The following is a 17752-nucleotide window of genomic DNA, read 5'->3' as shown; positions in this document are numbered from 1 at the left end:
TGTTAGATTGGAGTCTATGTGAATGAGAATTGAGTACGACATCGACTGAAGTAAGCCACCTGTAGGTGTTTGAGAGTGAAGACCACCGGCTCAATGAGAAACACCCTGCTGGACTCTTTGTTGATGGAGGCGGCGATTACGTGGGAGTTGACCGCCAGGCGCTTCTTATCGTGGCTTGGCCCGTCAAGTTCCATCTTTACAGTGGCGTTCTCAGTGGACAGGAAGGATCCCAAGTTTTTGTACAGAATGAACACCACCTTGACTTGTCCTGCACATGGAGGAGGAGGAGATAAACGAGGAGCAAGAGAGTGAAGGGAAAAGCAAGCAAAGAAAAGGCCGGCGTTATTTGAAAAGGGAGATGCAGACAGAAGGATAAAGGGAGGAGGAGGAGGAGGAGGAGGAGGAGAAAAAGACCGAATTCAGAAATGGGGCATAATATGGTAATGAGAGTGAGAGTGACAGAGATAGAGGGTGGGGAGTGACAGGGTGAGCGAGAGGGAGACAGAGAGAGAGAGTTAGTGAAGGTTAGAATGATGGTAAGGACCGTTTCATTTTGACTGGTGGAAGAGAGCGAGATTTAATGTGGAGGGCAATGGAACATTCATCCCTCAAGCATTCACAGATCTCTTATTATTCCATATGAATATTTCATGTGCGTTTGTTTCAATCATTCTAATCTCGTTCCCACTGCAGAGCCGAGCGGAGACAGAAAACAGAAAGGGGGTATGGGATGAGGGGCCGGGGGAGGGGGGAGAGGGGGATGACAGTGGTGGGGGTTAGAAACAAGGGAGATGAGAGAGGAGGATAAGGCGGCGAGGAGACGGAGCGAGGGGATGGGATGGGGAAGAGAGGGAGTGCTGAGATTGCTCTGTCAGACTGGGGCCGATTGTAATCTACACGCCTCCCCAGCTATTCTATTAAGACTGCTGTTAAGAAACCATCAAGAAAAGAAATTGTCTCAGCACTTTTGTTAATCTGATTAGCCTATTATTATGAACCAATAATTTTGTCAACTGCATGCAGATTGTTTTACGGTTGCATGAAACGGAAACATAAGTGGGCTCCACAGGACAGTACAATTTATCAGGCGGTGGGGGTGAGGATGGGGTTGGATGGGGTTGGATGGGGGTGGGGGCTGCTGACCGTTGCGACTGTACTGTTTGATAGTGGAAGCTGAAAGCTGGATGGTGCTGTCGCTGGCGTAATTCTGTGGGAAGGACAAGTCCTGCAGGTCCATCTCTGTGTTTAGGACATGCACCTCGAGATCTGATGGGGGAAACACAGCACGCAAAAGTTAAAGGAAGACTTCTACGCCGTCAAATACGCAACAAAAATAAAACACACAAAGAGAAATTTAGATTCACAGCCTGGAGGTTTGTTTCCACAAACTGTGGCTCATCCACACATTCACTATAATCAGCAATGCTGTTTTTCTTACCAATGCTGGGCGCTCGGTCACAAAACCGATTCCCGTACATGTTGTTGGCCAGCAGGAAAGCTCCCTTTTCCAGCACGTCCAGTAGCATGGTGGCAGTGTGCGCCTGCTCTGTGCTGTTCATGTCCTGCCACGACTCCAGGGCCTCGGGACGCAGCAAGTTGTCCACTATCTGCACCACCGCCTGGATACATGCAGGAGACACGGCATTCTTTACCGTTACCGAGAACACTTCACAACAAGGTACACAAAACCCAGAGTAGTCGACGAGGAACGAGTAACAAACGGATCAGGATTCAACCGATAGTTAATGAATGGCTTATGCGTAGTTCCAGATATGATGTGAATATTTATACATTTAAATGCGCCGAATAATTCTTTCTCATTCTTGTCTTCTGAGAACGTATAGCTTATTCCCACGTAATCTTTAGTAGCTATTTCTCAGTCCACTTGGATTTTTTTAATTGTAAGATAATAATTAGGTAAAGATCCACTCCTGTTATTCTACTCCACATGAGGGTACAAAACAATCACTCGTTTCTACAATAAGAATAACTTAATACTATTTGTTTTTCTGCCATGTGCAATTTGGAAAGTGATAAACGAATAAAAAAAATGTGTTAGTATGCAGAATCACAGATATCTACAGTGGTAGCTAATTATTAGACACTCTAGAGACAGTCTGTTCTCGGTTTTCAGGAAGCGCTGTTAGATATTAATCAGCCATCTAGTTATTATCAGTTGGTTCTTCATTTGTTTTTCGCATGCCCTTGGTAATCACTCTTTGTTTTGTGTCATTTTGTTAAGTGAAATCATATTACTTGAGCACTTTAAAGTACAAAGTCCCTCCGATTCCGCGATCATTTCCTCGAAACTCACCACTCCCCTGCACTACATTTATTACCGCGCTATGTCAGACATATTACTTTTCTATTTCACACTTACAATTCATTTAATGGCAATTTTGATGGTTGTATCAGCTATCCAATTTATTGGAGTAGCCTGCTTGATGAATCATGTAATTCTCTTGCTCAGGCCTCTCAAAATGAAGGATTGACTGCTGCGTGGAATAAAGAGCACTGCCGTTAACAAAATGAATTCGGCGTCAGAATGCGCTCTGTCGGCTGGAAAAAGAAAAAGACGGGAGGGTGTTTTCGGTTCATCCTCTGGACGGTACGCGGCGCTAACTTGCGGCGAGTGACCAAAAAGAACACTGGTCAGTTACACACGACACAGCAGCTCTGAAATTCATCTTGCGCCAACAGAGATGAGAAGATGCGGTGTCGTATTACAGACGGGTCAAGATACACGAAAGACTGTGTGCTGCAGAGCGCATGCATTTCATCATTACAGAGAGGCATACACAAGGCCTTTTCATGATATTAGATTACAGCGCTCTCACAACCAGAGATATTGCACACATATTGGAAAAGAACAGAAGGGCGTAGTAACACATACTGTTGCCTTTCATACAGTACTGTCGTCAAATTACATTTTCCCAGAGCCACAGATATTGTAGCCTTTTGTGCAATGCAATGAGGAAAAGCTCCATATTATACACGTAGGATCAGTCGCAGGCCAACTAAGCGAAGCTTATGTCGAAGACAGACGACCTCCACATTAACTCGTATTTCATACATATGTACATCGTGAGCAATTGGAAAAACTACAAATCAGCTTTCACTACTCTGGGAAATACTGCAACAACGTCTGCCAGGAGTTGTACCAAAAGTTACTCTCACTGCTCTTTGAAAAAAAAAAAAAAAAATAAAAAAAATAAATTCTATAAGTGATGATTCCAAAGGCAATATAAATCAAAATACAGAGCACTGAGCCGAAGGAATCTCATCCTGAAACCCAGTCTACTCAAGGATTTATCTTCCCCCAGTTATTCTAAGTCGCAGCGCAGTCCTACTCCACAGGCATGTAAAGCAGGCAGATAAAAGAGAAAAGCTACCTGGATGTAGGCCCGGCAGGTCCGCTCTCGCTTCTGGAGCTGGAAGGGAGAAAACAAAAGCATGGAATTAAACTGCTAAACAAAAAAAAGTCCGTAAATTAAAAACTCGCTCGTCCTTGCATGTGCACTAGGGGGGTAAATTCGCATTAACCTCAGCACCCTTTTCTAATGCTTGAATTAAAAACTAATGTGTGCTGTGTGTGTGTGTGCTTATGCGTGTGTTTACACTTTGCTCTACCTTGTTGTAGTTTCGTGCAGCCGACTCCTTGTTCGCGGGCCTCAGGGCCTGAAGCTGGGCATCCAGTATGTCCAGGAGTTGCTCAATCAGTCGCACGGACGAGCTCACATCTCCGGCCTGGATCCGGCCCCGTGTGTGGTTCACCAGCTCTCCTGCTATGTTGGCCGCATTCTCACCGCTCTTTATCTGCACGTGACCACATGCAAACGCGTACACGTTTTACATACAGCGACAGTGTAACGATGATACAGCCGATCTGGTTTTATTCGTTGAGTCATATTCAAAGCGGGGGGGAAACTAACTGTTTATGTGTTTACATGCATACTAAAATGAAAAGAAACCACATGTTTTGAGGTCGTCTCATCTCTGTCCCTCTTGCATCGTTGTAAACAAAGATGGACCTTGTAGAACCCATCGTGAACTCTTTATGCTCACTTGTGCTGTTTCACTTGCAAATCACACCCTTGGCAACCACTTTGCAATTGATTGTTGCCAAAAGGAGAAGGTATAATGGATTCTTTCAACGATGTTGCTTGTGACCGTGATGCTGCGTTCCCTTTCAGGCACATGGACAGACGTAAAAAAAAACTTTACGAGAGCCGATCAAGGGTAGACATGGCTAAATAATCTGGGTTATCTCCTGCAGAAATGTAGCAGCGTTTAATTAACGATGTAATTAACGACGTTTAATTACTTTTAATTCACATTTATATGGACTGAAATGTGATTACTGCCCAAATTGGGATTGATCAGATTACTACTCTAAATATCAGTGAGCCGAGGTCAAATCATGATGTTTACATACTGCACAGGTATAATGCATTATGTGAGACTTTGAGAAATTGAAGAGGCAGAGTACTTTGTAAGCTGCAAGGCCATAGGCCTGATTTTTTTAAATAATTCAACCAACTGTGATTAAACTATATTATGGAAAAAAAGAGAGTTAATTAAGTATCAAGAGCAAATGCCTTGTAATGAAGGGCCAGTTGAAATGAGCAAGTGTTTTAATCAGGCCAGCCTTGGAGATATGTTAATGTGTGTGTGGAGGTGGACTGGGAGGATGGTCGGGGCGGTGGGGCAGAGGACGGGGACGGACCCGTGGCCAGGGGGTACGGCTCCAGGTCTCACCTTCTGGGCCACCTGGTTGACCCACGGGGAGGTGCAGTTACTCAGGTCAGGACCCCGCGGGTTCCACATGACCTGCTCCACCATGCACTGGAACGAAGCGATGCCTGGAGACGAGCAGAGGGAGAGGAAACGGAGAGAGGAGAGGGAAGTAACGGAGAGATAATAAGCGTTAGGTGTCTGCAATTAAAGAGGAAAGTGTGGAGGAATTATTTTCTCTACCCAAGAAAAACGGAATGAAATGAATTTTAAAAATGCAACAGTCAAAAGTGTTTGAAGATGAGAGGTAAGAAGGAGGGAGGAGGTAAAAATGGGTCACAAATGGAAACGGTTCAATAATGGAGTGTAGAGCCGTGAGAAGGTACGGGGAGAGAAAGGGAGGAGGAAGACGGCAGGGCCAGAACGGACCTTCATGGGCTAAAAGGAACGGTTCAAAAGGAATACATGCAGACGTACCACATGGCATTTACTGTGTGCACACAGACACATAGACACACACACACACACCAAAGACATCAGGTATGATGCCTCACTTTCAAATAAAAACACCCTGAAGTGAAGCGCCTTCCACCAACTCTTATCTCCAGCGTGGTCTCTCTTGTTCCGTGGGTTCAGAGAAAGGACACCACGTGGGGATAAAACCAGAGAATGGTCTATATGCTGCTGCTAACACAAATAACCAACGTCAAGTCACAAAGACGAGGCTGGGAAAAGAGGAGATGAGAGACCACACAGAGAGAGAGCGAGAGAGAGATGGAAGCACAATGGCAGAGATGAGACAATGCGGCAACGCCTCACAGTTGTAGAGGGATCAGAGCAGATGTGGCGTTGCATTTCATACTGCCTTCTTCTCTCTCTCCCAATGATTTTTTTTTTCTCCTCCTCTCGCCTGCTTTTCTCTATACTCTCCTCCATCGACCACAGATTGGCTTTGAGAGCTCTGCCAAGATGCGGCAATTAAGCCAGCTGCTAATTTAACGTTACTGCCGTTCACGGAGAGAACATACAGAAACGGCAAAACGGCGTTGGAGAGGGAGATGTCTTTTTGATTGCTGCATGTTGAGAGGTATAGAAACTAGCATGAAGGGACGTGAAGCCTGTGTTGTCTAGCCTTTCATTTCATTATTCGCCACTTCCAATCAGCTCTGTTTCTGTGGGAGATGAGCCTTTCATATGTAGAGGACTGGCTTTCATCTGCGAGTCCTCGGGGGACTGTGCCTGCTGGTGGGACCAACGCAGGGACAGAAGAGGACAGCAGTGGAAAAAAACAACTGTGAGCGCACAAACATGCTGATCACTTGGGCACACGCTGAGAGATATATTGCACGCACAAAACACCCGCATGCCTGGAGAACATACCGTGTGAGTACACTCTAACACGATGATGATGTTTGTTTAATGGAGAGGAAAAAATGCACACCAGTTTTAAAAAATACACAAGGGCAGACGTCCTCACCTAGAGACCCTTTGGGACATGGGCGGTCTACTGTTTCCCCTCGCTGCGTGGTGGGCCACCGGACGCCACGGACCAGCTTGGCCTCACAGACGTGGTTCTCCGGGCCTTGAGGAGGGCGAGGTGGCTTGCGGGTGACGGGCACAGTGGCCGTGATTGGGCGAAGATCAGGGTGCTTGTTGATGGAGCCGATCGGGCGTGAGGTGGGGGCCGCAGGGCGGGCGGTAGAGGGGCTGGCACTGGAGGCGAAGGGCCTGGTTGGAGGAGTGGTGGTCACTTGGGTGGTGGTCAGAGGGCCTGAGGTAAACCGAACAGTGGTACAGAGAGAACAGACGAGTTAGAAGCCACAAATGAGACCCAGAGTGAGTGAGAGACAGAGAGTTACAAAAGGATATACGGGACTTGTTAGAGAGCAGCAAAAGCCGACAGCAAAGCAGAAAAATATCAAGAGAGTGAAGGACACATGCATGTGAATTAAAGATGTTTCTCAGAAGTTGAGTTCAAAAGTTAGCCTGACAATAATTGGGGTGACAAATACTTTTTTGAGCCTCTCAAAGCCTGCTTTCCAGAGAGATGAGAGAAGCAGAGGTGCAGAGAACGCATCATCTCAAGTCAGGGAGAAGTAAATAATTGATCAAATGTATCAGAGAAGTCACCATCACTAACAACCAAACCTAATGCGAACATAAAAGCAACGCATCACAACTACAAAATCCTAGCTGATCAAACGCAGAGGCAGCGCGCACGCTGAAATCCGCTGCCTGTGTGTCTCTGCCTCTTCTCTCTCTGGGCCTAATTCAAGCTTCATACGGTCCTTTATGCGGCTCAGATCTAGGCTCTACAATACATCCAAACCTCCCTCTCATACTGATGGACTGCCAAAACGCAGTGAGGTGTCCTCATTTTATCCTCCCCCTTATCGCTTCAAAATGACTTTTTCATTATCCATGACACAGAGAAGTTGATATGAAGTGCTATAGCAGTCGTACCTGAGAGGCTGCTCTTTACTGTAACTATGGCTGGGGATGGAAATACAATGGTTTGATATCCAAATGTCAGATAAGAAACAGTCACAAACACATTCTGCATGAGCCCAGATCAAGCAAAACACACGTTTTTTTAAATACAGTCATTGCAAGTGCTTAATAAGAACTGGGTATCGGTACTCGATACCTTTTAAATTGTCCACCGCTATGCATTTGATCCATTTTGTGTTTAATGCAACGTGTCTCTCTACTGCAGCAGCTACGAGCAATACAGATGCGACAACTAACCTTGCCAACAGCGCGAAAGGCGCTAACAGTGGCAATAGTGCTGACAGAGCCAACAGTTTTAATCTGGGTGGGGGGGGACCGGAGTGTGGGCGCTACATGGTCAGGGGATGGCGCTGGACGAGAGATGTGCACTGTGACGGCAATAAGCTAGCCAGTGGGACATTCACATGATGGGTATGGTATTAAATACTCTATTGGTGTCTGTGCTTCTCTACTGTGTTTCTGTGTGTTCGCAGTGGGGTCACTTCTTACCCGAGGTGGGGTCCGGCGGTCCAAACTCCAGCGGGTAGCGCAGCACATTATAGTTGTTCCAGACATAAAGCTGGTTGTCTCGAGGGTTGTAGTCCACAGAGGAGATGTACTGGTAGGGGTTGGGGAAAGGGATGTTGACGGGCTCCTCGCGTGCTCGGTTGGTATTGTAGGCATACATCACCAGGTCGCCGCCTGCTTCGCTGTCGTCGTCCTGGTAGACGGAGCGCACTGCGTAAAGCACGCCACACGCCATGAAGGCGTTGGATGCCACCCTCTTGTCAAAGCTCGTGTCCCAGGTGCCTTCAAAGCGCAGGGTGTAAGGGTTCACCTATGGGCAAAGAGGAAAGGCTGAACTCGGCCAAGGCTTATTGTATAATCGATCATATTGGGAAGCTTGAAGAGACAGTTTGGGGGGGGGGGTACTTTTTTCTTCACTTTCTCAGCAGAGTCAAATACTATCGCAACTAAAAGAGCAAGTCTATTTACATTTGATTTCTTGATCCTTTTTTTTTTATCTCTGTGTGCCGTTTTATGTTTATTAAACTTTGAAAATGATTTGATGTAACATTTTCATTATTGCTCATGTTTACATAAGCCCACAGTAGCACAAATGGTACTTCTGTACAATAATGTTTTAGATTTATAAGCACTTGGAAAAACATTCAAAAAGTAATTAAACCTCCAGTTTAAGCTTCGGAGGAGAGATATTTCTTTGCTTTTATGCAAAGCTGCTTCTACTCAATATATTGTACCTAAAAACTGTATGCAGAGAAATAATAGAGACTTGCTTGTGTTTGTTGCGCACTAAAAAGAAAAAACTCCCCAGAACCCAAACAATTCCTCGATGATGAAAGTGATCACTTCCTTATTTATTACTTTGTTGTGGCATTATTCTGCACCCTCATAGCTCATGCAGGGTTTGATATTTTAGATGGATAGCTTAACTTATACGGTTAGAAAAACAATTTCATGGTTAGGTCAAAGATAGTGATTATAAATGGGACCTGTCTATCCGAGCAACACATTAATTCAAACCCTGTTTGTGTGGAAACTTGCTGGCTGATTGCAGTTTTGTTTGTAAAGAAACAAAGAACCAACTTGTATTAAAATATGAATGTTCTGAAGTTCACAGAGATGGATCGTGTTTTGAGTTTGTCAAGTAAGCAGGGCAAAGAAATGCGATTAATTTCAAAACGGTCGACATAGTATATGATTCTAAACTAGTTCTATACAAATGAGTAGACTACCTAAATATATCACATTTCCCTCCATTCATTATCTTTAACCGCCAATCCCCAGGCTATCGCAGGGCTGACACATAGAGACAGACAACCATTCACGCTCACATTCACACCTACGAGCAGTTTAGAGTAGTCAATTAACCCGAGAGAACCCACACTGAACACATTTGAAGTCATTAAATCGTACAATGTTTGCAGCCATAAAGAAACTAGTTGTGGACCTACGAAACGTATGATAAAATATTTGGATATGAGGGGATTTGAGGGGCCAGACCTTTTGCAGATCATTTTATGTGACCCTTTTCATCTCATTTGTCAGTGCACCTGTGTAATCTCAATAGTGAGTCATTCATCTGTGACGTATGAGCTTTCGCCTGACTAATCAGATGAGATTTAGATATAATCCACATCTCATCCCCCTTCTGTGCAGCGCAGTGCTCTCCCACCTGGCTGACTACCAGCCGTCCATTGTTTGCCTCAGTGGCGTAGATCACCCAGAGGCCGTTCTCATCCACAGCCAGGTCGATGTCCGATTTCCCTCCCCAGCGGTAGGGCGAGGTGTCGTGGTAGTTGGCGTTCGTGATGATGGCCTCGCCGCTCTTGATGCGCGTCCGTAGGTCATACTTGACGATGTTTCGCGTGCGTTCTTTGTTGTAAAATACCGCACCGTCGTACACCACGAACCCCGTGCCGTCAACTCTGTTGGGCAACCTGTTGAGAGAGAATCACATGAGCGGAGCAGGAATCGAGGAGAATAAGTCCATTCATCTACTCCGCATGACTGTCATGACACAATCCTACACGACGGCCACACTGTGAGCAAGCTGACGCCACAGTGGGACCATTCTGCTACCACCATCCATATCCACATCAAAAGCCAATAAATCAATATAGCAACAGATGCTATTTGATCAACCAGGACTGTGGGAGGCACCCTCACTTGTAGGTGGTGGTGGCTCGGTTCTGTTTGAAGTCTTCCCAGGAGGCGTACTCGTACAGCATGTCAGTTCGATAGGGGGTCCAGGGCATGACGTACAGACGGTCCCCAGACTGCAGCGGGTCCTTGCACCACGCCCCCGCCTGGTGCTCCGCCTCCTGCAAAGAGCTGGCCGCCTGAACCCGCAGCAGCGTGCCCGGACACACAAAGACTGGAGCAGGGGAGGCGTGTTGCAGCAGAGACGAGCAGAAGAAGGAAAAAAGGAAAAGATAGAAAATGAAAACGAAGCATTGTAGAAATGAAAGATATCATGGAGATGGCAGGGGAGGGAGAGAGGACATGGGAAATAGCCAACGACCATGAAATATAGAACAGGAGAGAAAGACATGTAGGAGACAGAACAAAGATGTGAGTAGATAACAGTAAGTTGAGGATTGAAAAGGAGACAAAGAGTTGGACAATTGGAGTGAGAGGGAGGAGTGTGGAGTGAGGAGATGTACGATATAATATATAAACTGAAGGAACATATAAAGGCTCATTTGTAGAACATCAGCGTTGTAGTCGGAAAGCGTCTGGATATGATAAATGGGAGATTTCTGGCTGCAGCCGCGGCTTAGTTGTAGTCTCTAATCTAATTTATCTTGGCCTACTTTTTATTTGATTGTGCATTTTCTATTTGAAAGGCCTCTGCTACTGGGTGGTACAACAGTAATTGTGCAGCTTGTTTTATTAGGACTCAAATTTGGCTCTCAGTCAAGAGTAATGCCTCAAAGAAAAAAGCATCCCAGGGCAAAGATGTGAGGTTGGCCAGGCCTCCCCTTCCTCCGCACCTGAAACTTGGCTTCACACACACAAATTCAGACACAAGCAACGGCCCTTACTCCAAACACAAAACAGACGCACACACAAAAATACATGGGAACCCATACACACAATCCGTATACCAAACAAGAACACACACACACACACAGAGGATGTCTACTTTAGGCAGGTGGAGGTCATCCACTGGGGACTGGTGTAAATTGGCTGGCGGACGCACTGTGTCCCTGCCTGACAGAGACAGTGCCCTGGGAACACTGGGCATGTCAGGTGATATATGAGGAAAGCTGCTGGCATCCTCGCCACTCTGACGTCATAGTGGTAGAGGCAACACAGAGAGAGCGGGAGAGAGAGAGAGAGAGAGAGAGAGAGAGAGAGAGAGAGGGATTTGGAGGCACTACAGAATAAAACAGCTGAGGAGTCCCCACATCTCCTCTGCCAACTTATTTATGTGGCTCTCTGGCTCGGGGTTGCGACAGAACCAGACACCTGCTGGTCACCACATGATTGAACGTATCTCTGAACTAATTGGTCACTGCAGGGGCAATAGGACACAGATGACACACAGCACACACAGATGCACAGACAGACAGACACACACACATACCATCCCAACGCACACAAGGATAGTACACGACATGCATGCACAAGCTGACACACATGCATACGCTGTCACACAGTGACTGTTAGAGTGATGGATCAGTGTGGGCTCAAACTGTCTTGAATATTGCATGGAGTCTGGAGCAGGAGGAGAATCATAATAGAGAGATGGAGCAGCTTCAGGCTTTTGGAAATCCTGCTTTCTCTTTCCGCTGCCTGTCGTGCTGCTGTTGTTGTTAGTGGCTGGTGATCTGTGGTGCTCGGCCACTTAGGAATCTGCCTGTTCTGTCTGAGGGGGTCCAACAGGGATTGAGACCGGCAGCCAAACAGGCATCTAATCAAGCTCAGGCATAAACAAACAGTCTGAATACAAACTATTCACGGGGAGGAGGCTCGTCATGCTCCATTGTCGAACCAAAATGCTCCCACGAAAGCAGGGATGCCTGAGGTGTTTGCTTTGCAATTATGAACATGAAATAATGGTGGGAGCAATGGTTAAATCTGGCACTTTCAGACAGCTGAACAATGAATTTCTTGACTAACATCTATACCAATTCTAATGGATATGACATTTTTTTAATCCGAACACAGCATGCGTTCACTGCCAAAAAAAAAATACAAAAAGCGGAAGTTGTGCTCCAAAGCATTTCAAATAGAGGCTGTAAAAGGTGAGGTATTATCGGAGCAGAAAGCTATGGAGTGGAAAAAACAACAACCACTAAAAGTAGGACACTGCCTCAAAAGTACAATAGAGAAATAAACAACATGCAGAAAGCAATGCAGCGGCTCTGCGTGTAGGTGACCCATAAACAAAGCCAGGAACACTCTGCCTCAAGGTAGAATAAAGGACAAAGATACACAAACATGCAAGCCTGTTCTCTACAGTCGCAAAAGAGGATGTCCAACCAAAGACGAGTAACTATTAATGTGAACGCTAGCATTCCAACTCCTCTGTTTCCACGATACAGTGAGACTGATGTATAGGTCATTACAGTCAGGGCTCTCAGCTAACCATCTTTACCCCATCCTCCCGGAATAGGACCCGAAATTAATGTGGACCATCCTTAATTTAAAATCTTATACCTTATCTATCTTAAAAATGGTTTTGGTCCCCAATAAATCTAGAAGCGACCCTGCTTGCTGGTGTGTCCTAAAGTTGGAAGAGGTGCTGTCCATGATGCTCTTGTCATGGGGAGAGATGTAGCTTGTTGCCAAGGACAAAAGGTAATGAAGGAATCTCCCTGCAGCCTTATTACCCTTCGGGGATAAAGAGTAAGGAAGTAAATAAGCTTTTGCTGCTGACTGGCTAGCTTGCGGTTTCTGTAACGTTAGCGAACGGGTAATAATAGTAATAATAGTTGCATGCGTACCTCATTGACCTGGGTTGACTTCCCCGATGCTGCTGCGGCTGTCGGAAGGTCAGAGGTCAGCGGTATGCGCCGTGTGTGTGTGTTTGTGTTGTCTAGGTGGCTTAATAAGAACCGCATGCTACACAAAACGGCCCAAATTCCGCCCAAAATGTATATTCATACTGTATGCCTATGCCATTGGACTGATGGCTGAACCCTGAACCTTTAAGCTAAATACCATTGCTCAATAGAAGAAAACAAACGTAAATATACTCGTGTTTTCTGATGCAATTCTTGACTTGAGTCTGAGTCTTGACTGGCTTTAATGTGTGGGGAAGAGATACGAATGCACTACAATCTATCACGGCACCAAAAGAGTTGTTTTTATCTGCAATACAATTCACTGCCCCCCCCCCAAAAAAATTATTATTGCACCTAACCCTCTAACCCTGTCCTAAATTGGTAGCACTCTGTACTCTATTGGGCTCATCATCACAACAACACTGCGGCACAGCGTAGACCGACCGTCTCTGGCCTCTTCCTCCTCCATGTTCCTCTCTCACCCTCCTCTCCCATGCGAACCCTGCTGGCTGCCGATCAGCGAGCCTCGGTTAATTCTAATGAACCCACCGTTGGGTGGGCCCGCTGTCAAAGGAGCTCATCAACGGCCTCCAGGCTGTACTGTACACGCAGGCCACGAGGACACAGACACACACAGAGACACACAGGCCAAACACAAACAGTGGCCACGCTTCACACCCTGCAAACTCTGCCTAGGGGGGCTTCATTAACTCTGACCTGCGCTCCCCAGCCTTCCCGGCTGCCTTCCTGTTTACCAGCTCTTTCTGCATTGCCTTCACTCTGTTTCTTTCTCTCTCTCCTGCTAACTGTGAAGGGCGATTATAGCAGTGGGAAGCCGGAGCAGCCAAACTCTAAAAGTAGAGACTCTAGTACAAAAGGCTATTATGACGACAGTAGGAATGAGGTATTAGGCAATAGGCAATAGGCATTAGGCGTAAATCATGAGATTAGGCATTATCCTAGTCTGGCTAGAGCAGGTTAGCTGGAGTAAGAGCCATCTGGGATTATGTGAGATAGTTAGATTAATAGATCCGTTCCGGTTTTGGTGCGGATAGAAATCTTGCAGTCAGTGAAGTCACTAGGCAGCGCAGTCACAACACACTTATTTACCCTACAAACTAGCCAGATGGCAAATGAAATTTACCTTATCAGGGATTAAAACCCAGGCTGTAGCTATCATACTCTAGCATGCCAATTACTGCCACACATACAGGGAAATACTGCTGTAATAATTGACTATTTATCTCCATAATCCCTTTTCCCAGGAACAGGTCAGCTGTTGCTTGTCAATATGAGGCTCCAGTATAAAATGATTAAAGCGGCAGTACTTTTCAGAAAATGACAGTAAATATCTCCCATTAGTGTCTCGCTGCAATTTGTGATCGACTGGTAACGCAATTAAAAGTGAGCGCTGACAGCTTTAGGCTAAATTTAGACTTTTCATTTTGGTTGTCTTCTGCGATCCATGGTGTTTTTATGTTTGATGTGACAGCGCCACGGTGATGGTTAATGTAAGACTTTGATGATCTAAATACCCCCTGCCAATGGTTGGCAGCTGTTTCTAAAGTGGCGTCGTCGTGGTTGTTTGTGCTTTGGTTGTTTTTATTTATTTTTTTTTTTTTGCTACATGGGATCTGAGAGCTCTGCTGGCCCGAGCCTTTGCCCAGTTCACAGTCATGGCCTGTTCACAGGACTGACTGCTGAGAGCATGCTGCTCTAATTGAATCCCACACCTGTTACTGGCAGGTGCAGCACGTAGGCAGCAGGGGGCAGAGTGGAGCACGGCACGGTACCCCGCGTCCACGCTGGACAGTTAATGGGCTTTAAGGGTTAGTGTGTGTGCATGAGTGTGCAGTGGGTCTCCTGATGGTATGTTGATGTGCATTCAACAGCCCATTAGTGTGTGTGTGTGTGTGTGTGTGTGTGTGTGTGTGTGTGTGAATGCGTGTGTGTGGGCATGCCTGTGTGCGTTTCAGAGAGACAGAGAGGCAGAGAGATACAAGAAAAGAGTGAAGAAGGATTTGAGTGTGTTCTGTGTGTGCAAACAAGAAGAGAGAGAGGAGTGAAGTAAGAAAGAGCAATTAGGTTATTTCCTGTGAAATGAGAATTAGGAGTGAGTTAATCTGCTGAGGATTGACATATAGTGAGAGAGAGAGAGAGAGAGAGAGAGAGAGAGAGAAATAAGGAAGGAGACGGAAAGGGTTCCCATTGTGTTTCCGCTTCCTTTTAGACTACAAGGGGGTCAAGTCATGGGAGTAAATAGACAATACAGGACAAACAGCCGTGCAACGTATACACACATACTCTCTTAGGACACACACACACACACACTCTCAGACAATACACACACATACACACACACACACACACACACACACACACACGCACACAAACTGTCCAGACTGTGGAAGAGGCAGGTGTCAAACTGGCACCTTTATCAAACCAAACATTCCCCCCAGAGAATACCCTTCACTGAGACCAAAAGCTGGCAACAGCTCGAGATAACGTCCATTGAAAGCGAAGTCTTATCTGCGTTGGAGAGAAGCTGACACTGAGTGACAGGAAAGTTGGTCTGGACACGGTTGCAGATACAGTAAACGACATGGGGTGGGGGGGCGGCTGTACAATATAGACTACTGACTGTTAGCCTAGCCTAGCCTAGCCTAGCCTGCCACCGCCCTGCACATCCCTACTCTGAATCAGGCCTCCCGAAGGTGCTGTCTCTCCATAAAGGTCCTGAAACCAGAAGCTGTGATTCATATTCATGACCACCTGCCTCACTCACTCACCTCCCTGTTCTTTGGCTCTAACAATGCACTGACTTCTGCATGTGCAGTCAATCCCCACACTCTTCCCTATCGCCCTGTGCCACTGAACAGGGTGTCTGCACTTCCTCGGTCACATGACTATGCTTGTGTGTGGTGGGTCATCCCTAATGAGGCGATGCTGCCTGACTCATCGTCTCTATTGCGACTGCTCTCGCTCTCGCTCTCCCTCTCCCTCTCCCTCTCTCTCTCTCTCCATTTGCGGCGATCTCTTTGTGTTTTTCCTGTCACACGATGCAGTGGTTTCTCACTCATTTCCTCTCACTTTTCCAAAAAATCACAGGTAGAGAGCTGTTTGTGTGAGCGATGGCTCTGTCCTTGTAAGCCCCCCCCCCCCCTTGTCTTTCCCCCTTTTTCTTTAGAAGCAAACAGACTGGAGGTGAGAAAATATAGCGGACACTAGTTTGGTCCTGTCAGCAGTGATAAATGAAATACTGTAATGATGTGGGTAGTGCACTCTGCTAGACTGTCAGCAAAAAGGGTGAGAAAAGGGACAGAGCGAGTGATGGGAAGAAGGGGAGGCGGCTGACGCCGACATGGTCTTAAAATAGCCTAACAGTAGGTAGGTTGAAAGAGTGCTGGACATTCATTGAACAGGATCTCCTGCATGTGACATCATCACCGCGCGGTGGACGCCATCCCAATCCAAATCTGTCAATCAGCTGATCAATCAGTGAGGATTAATTCGACAGACACGGACAAGACACAGGTCTGGAATGTTAATTCAGCCATAAACGGAGAGAGGAAGTGTGTTTAGCAGCAGCGGAGGGATGGATTAAGGTGGGTAAGGGCAGGAGTGCAGACAGAGGAGAGGGGTTTTCATCTCAGTGTTAGTGGGAGGGAGAGTAGTAAAAACAAAACAACTAGTTGGGTTGAGGTGGAAGCAGGAGGAGGAGGATGGTTTTGTAGCTTGCTATTCCACCGCAAGCAGGGAGAGTGAGCTAAGATGGCTGCTTGCGGTGGGAGAAAAATGTGAGACAATGTTAATGAAAATGGACACGACAACAGACGAAGGGGTCCATAAACCATTAATGGCAACCTCTATAGGAGTTAATCCCTCCAACATATGGATCCAGCCATGGGGCCAGACAGGGAAATGGCTGAGGCTGAGACAGATGTAAGTAGGGGGGTTCAGAGAGAGTTGAGGAGGGTGAGGACCCGAGAGAGGGACTTAAGGCTCATTGGGACTCTGATGGCCACTACTCTCACCGTGACCTTCGCTATGGGTCAGCTCTAGCTCTCCTCTTTAAGAAGCTAGTGATTGAGGTGCCTGGCCATGCTGATTGGGACTCTTTAGGAGTGCTTATGGCGATGCCCTGCTGTATCAGACAGGCCATTACGAGAAGCTGGAGCACTCCCTGCAGGGGATACACCTCCCTCCCCCATCCCCTCCCCTCTCCTCCCCCTCCAGAGCCTCATTGAACACATAAGGAACCAGGAGGGATTGACTGATGTGGATGGGTATCGGGGGGTGGGGGTGGCAAGGGGAGGGGGCACAAGTTCACAGTGCATGTGCAATAAAAAGAGCAGAGACAAACTGTAGAAAGAGAGGAGGAGGAGGAGGAAGAGGAGTGTATGAGTTGCTCAAAAGAGCCTGCAGCTGCTTGTGATGGCCAGATGTGATCTGAGAGATAAACCAATCAGAGGAAGGCGAGAGAAAAAGAACGAGAGAAGAGGAGGATGAGAAACGTAGACAAATAAGGAGACAGTGAGAGAAAAGGAGTTGGATGGAAGTGTGATTATTTGAGAAAGGAAGAGAAAGACAGAATGAGAGGACACTGAAGCGCCTGGAAATGGGATACTGTGAAATGATACTGAGAGACACTTTGGCCAGTTACTGTGTTATTTTTACACAATGTTTTGCTTTCTAGATTACAGCAACAACAAACTTTTGAATCGGTCCTGAGAAACCCAAAAGAAGAGGGGGAGGAGATACAGCGTGGAGAAAAGGAGCAGCTGGGTAATGAGAGAGAGGGTTTTTTTTTTTTCTTAGATCTGGAGGGTCAAATATATTGCAATAGCAAAATGAGCTGACTTGAGAAATGTAATGAGAAATGTGAATTGTCAGGTGTATGTGAGGCAACAGTGTGAGATAGTTTTGGAAAGGCATGGAAAAGGGAGGAGAGATTTGCCACCCATGAGATGATATGAATGTATGTGGTCTGT

At 46.4% G+C, this 17752-nt stretch overlaps 1 protein-coding gene across 1 annotated transcript in view; it reads right to left on the bottom strand.

Annotated features, from left to right (window-relative positions):
• The window catches only part of adgrl1a (adhesion G protein-coupled receptor L1a), a 48700-nt gene that overhangs the window by 10822 nt on the left and 20126 nt on the right, over positions 1–17752 (bottom strand). The window contains exons 5-14 of the mRNA XM_076085833.1: positions 9916–10123; positions 9422–9686; positions 7735–8062; positions 6212–6505; positions 4759–4862; positions 3631–3816; positions 3393–3431; positions 1439–1619; positions 1144–1266; positions 60–268 (exon numbers count right to left, since the gene is read on the bottom strand). Coding sequence (XP_075941948.1) covers positions 60–268; positions 1144–1266; positions 1439–1619; positions 3393–3431; positions 3631–3816; positions 4759–4862; positions 6212–6505; positions 7735–8062; positions 9422–9686; positions 9916–10123 — 1937 coding nt within the window. The remainder of the gene's footprint in view (positions 1–59; positions 269–1143; positions 1267–1438; positions 1620–3392; positions 3432–3630; positions 3817–4758; positions 4863–6211; positions 6506–7734; positions 8063–9421; positions 9687–9915; positions 10124–17752) is intronic.

This window comes from Anarhichas minor, unplaced genomic scaffold, assembly GCF_050575085.1.
Source record: "Anarhichas minor isolate MPS153535 unplaced genomic scaffold, ASM5057508v1 ptg000007l, whole genome shotgun sequence".
NCBI classification, from domain to species: domain Eukaryota; kingdom Metazoa; phylum Chordata; class Actinopteri; order Perciformes; family Anarhichadidae; genus Anarhichas; species Anarhichas minor.
The sequence above is the reverse complement of the archived record's forward strand: the minus strand, read 5'-3'. Positions and strand labels throughout refer to the sequence as shown.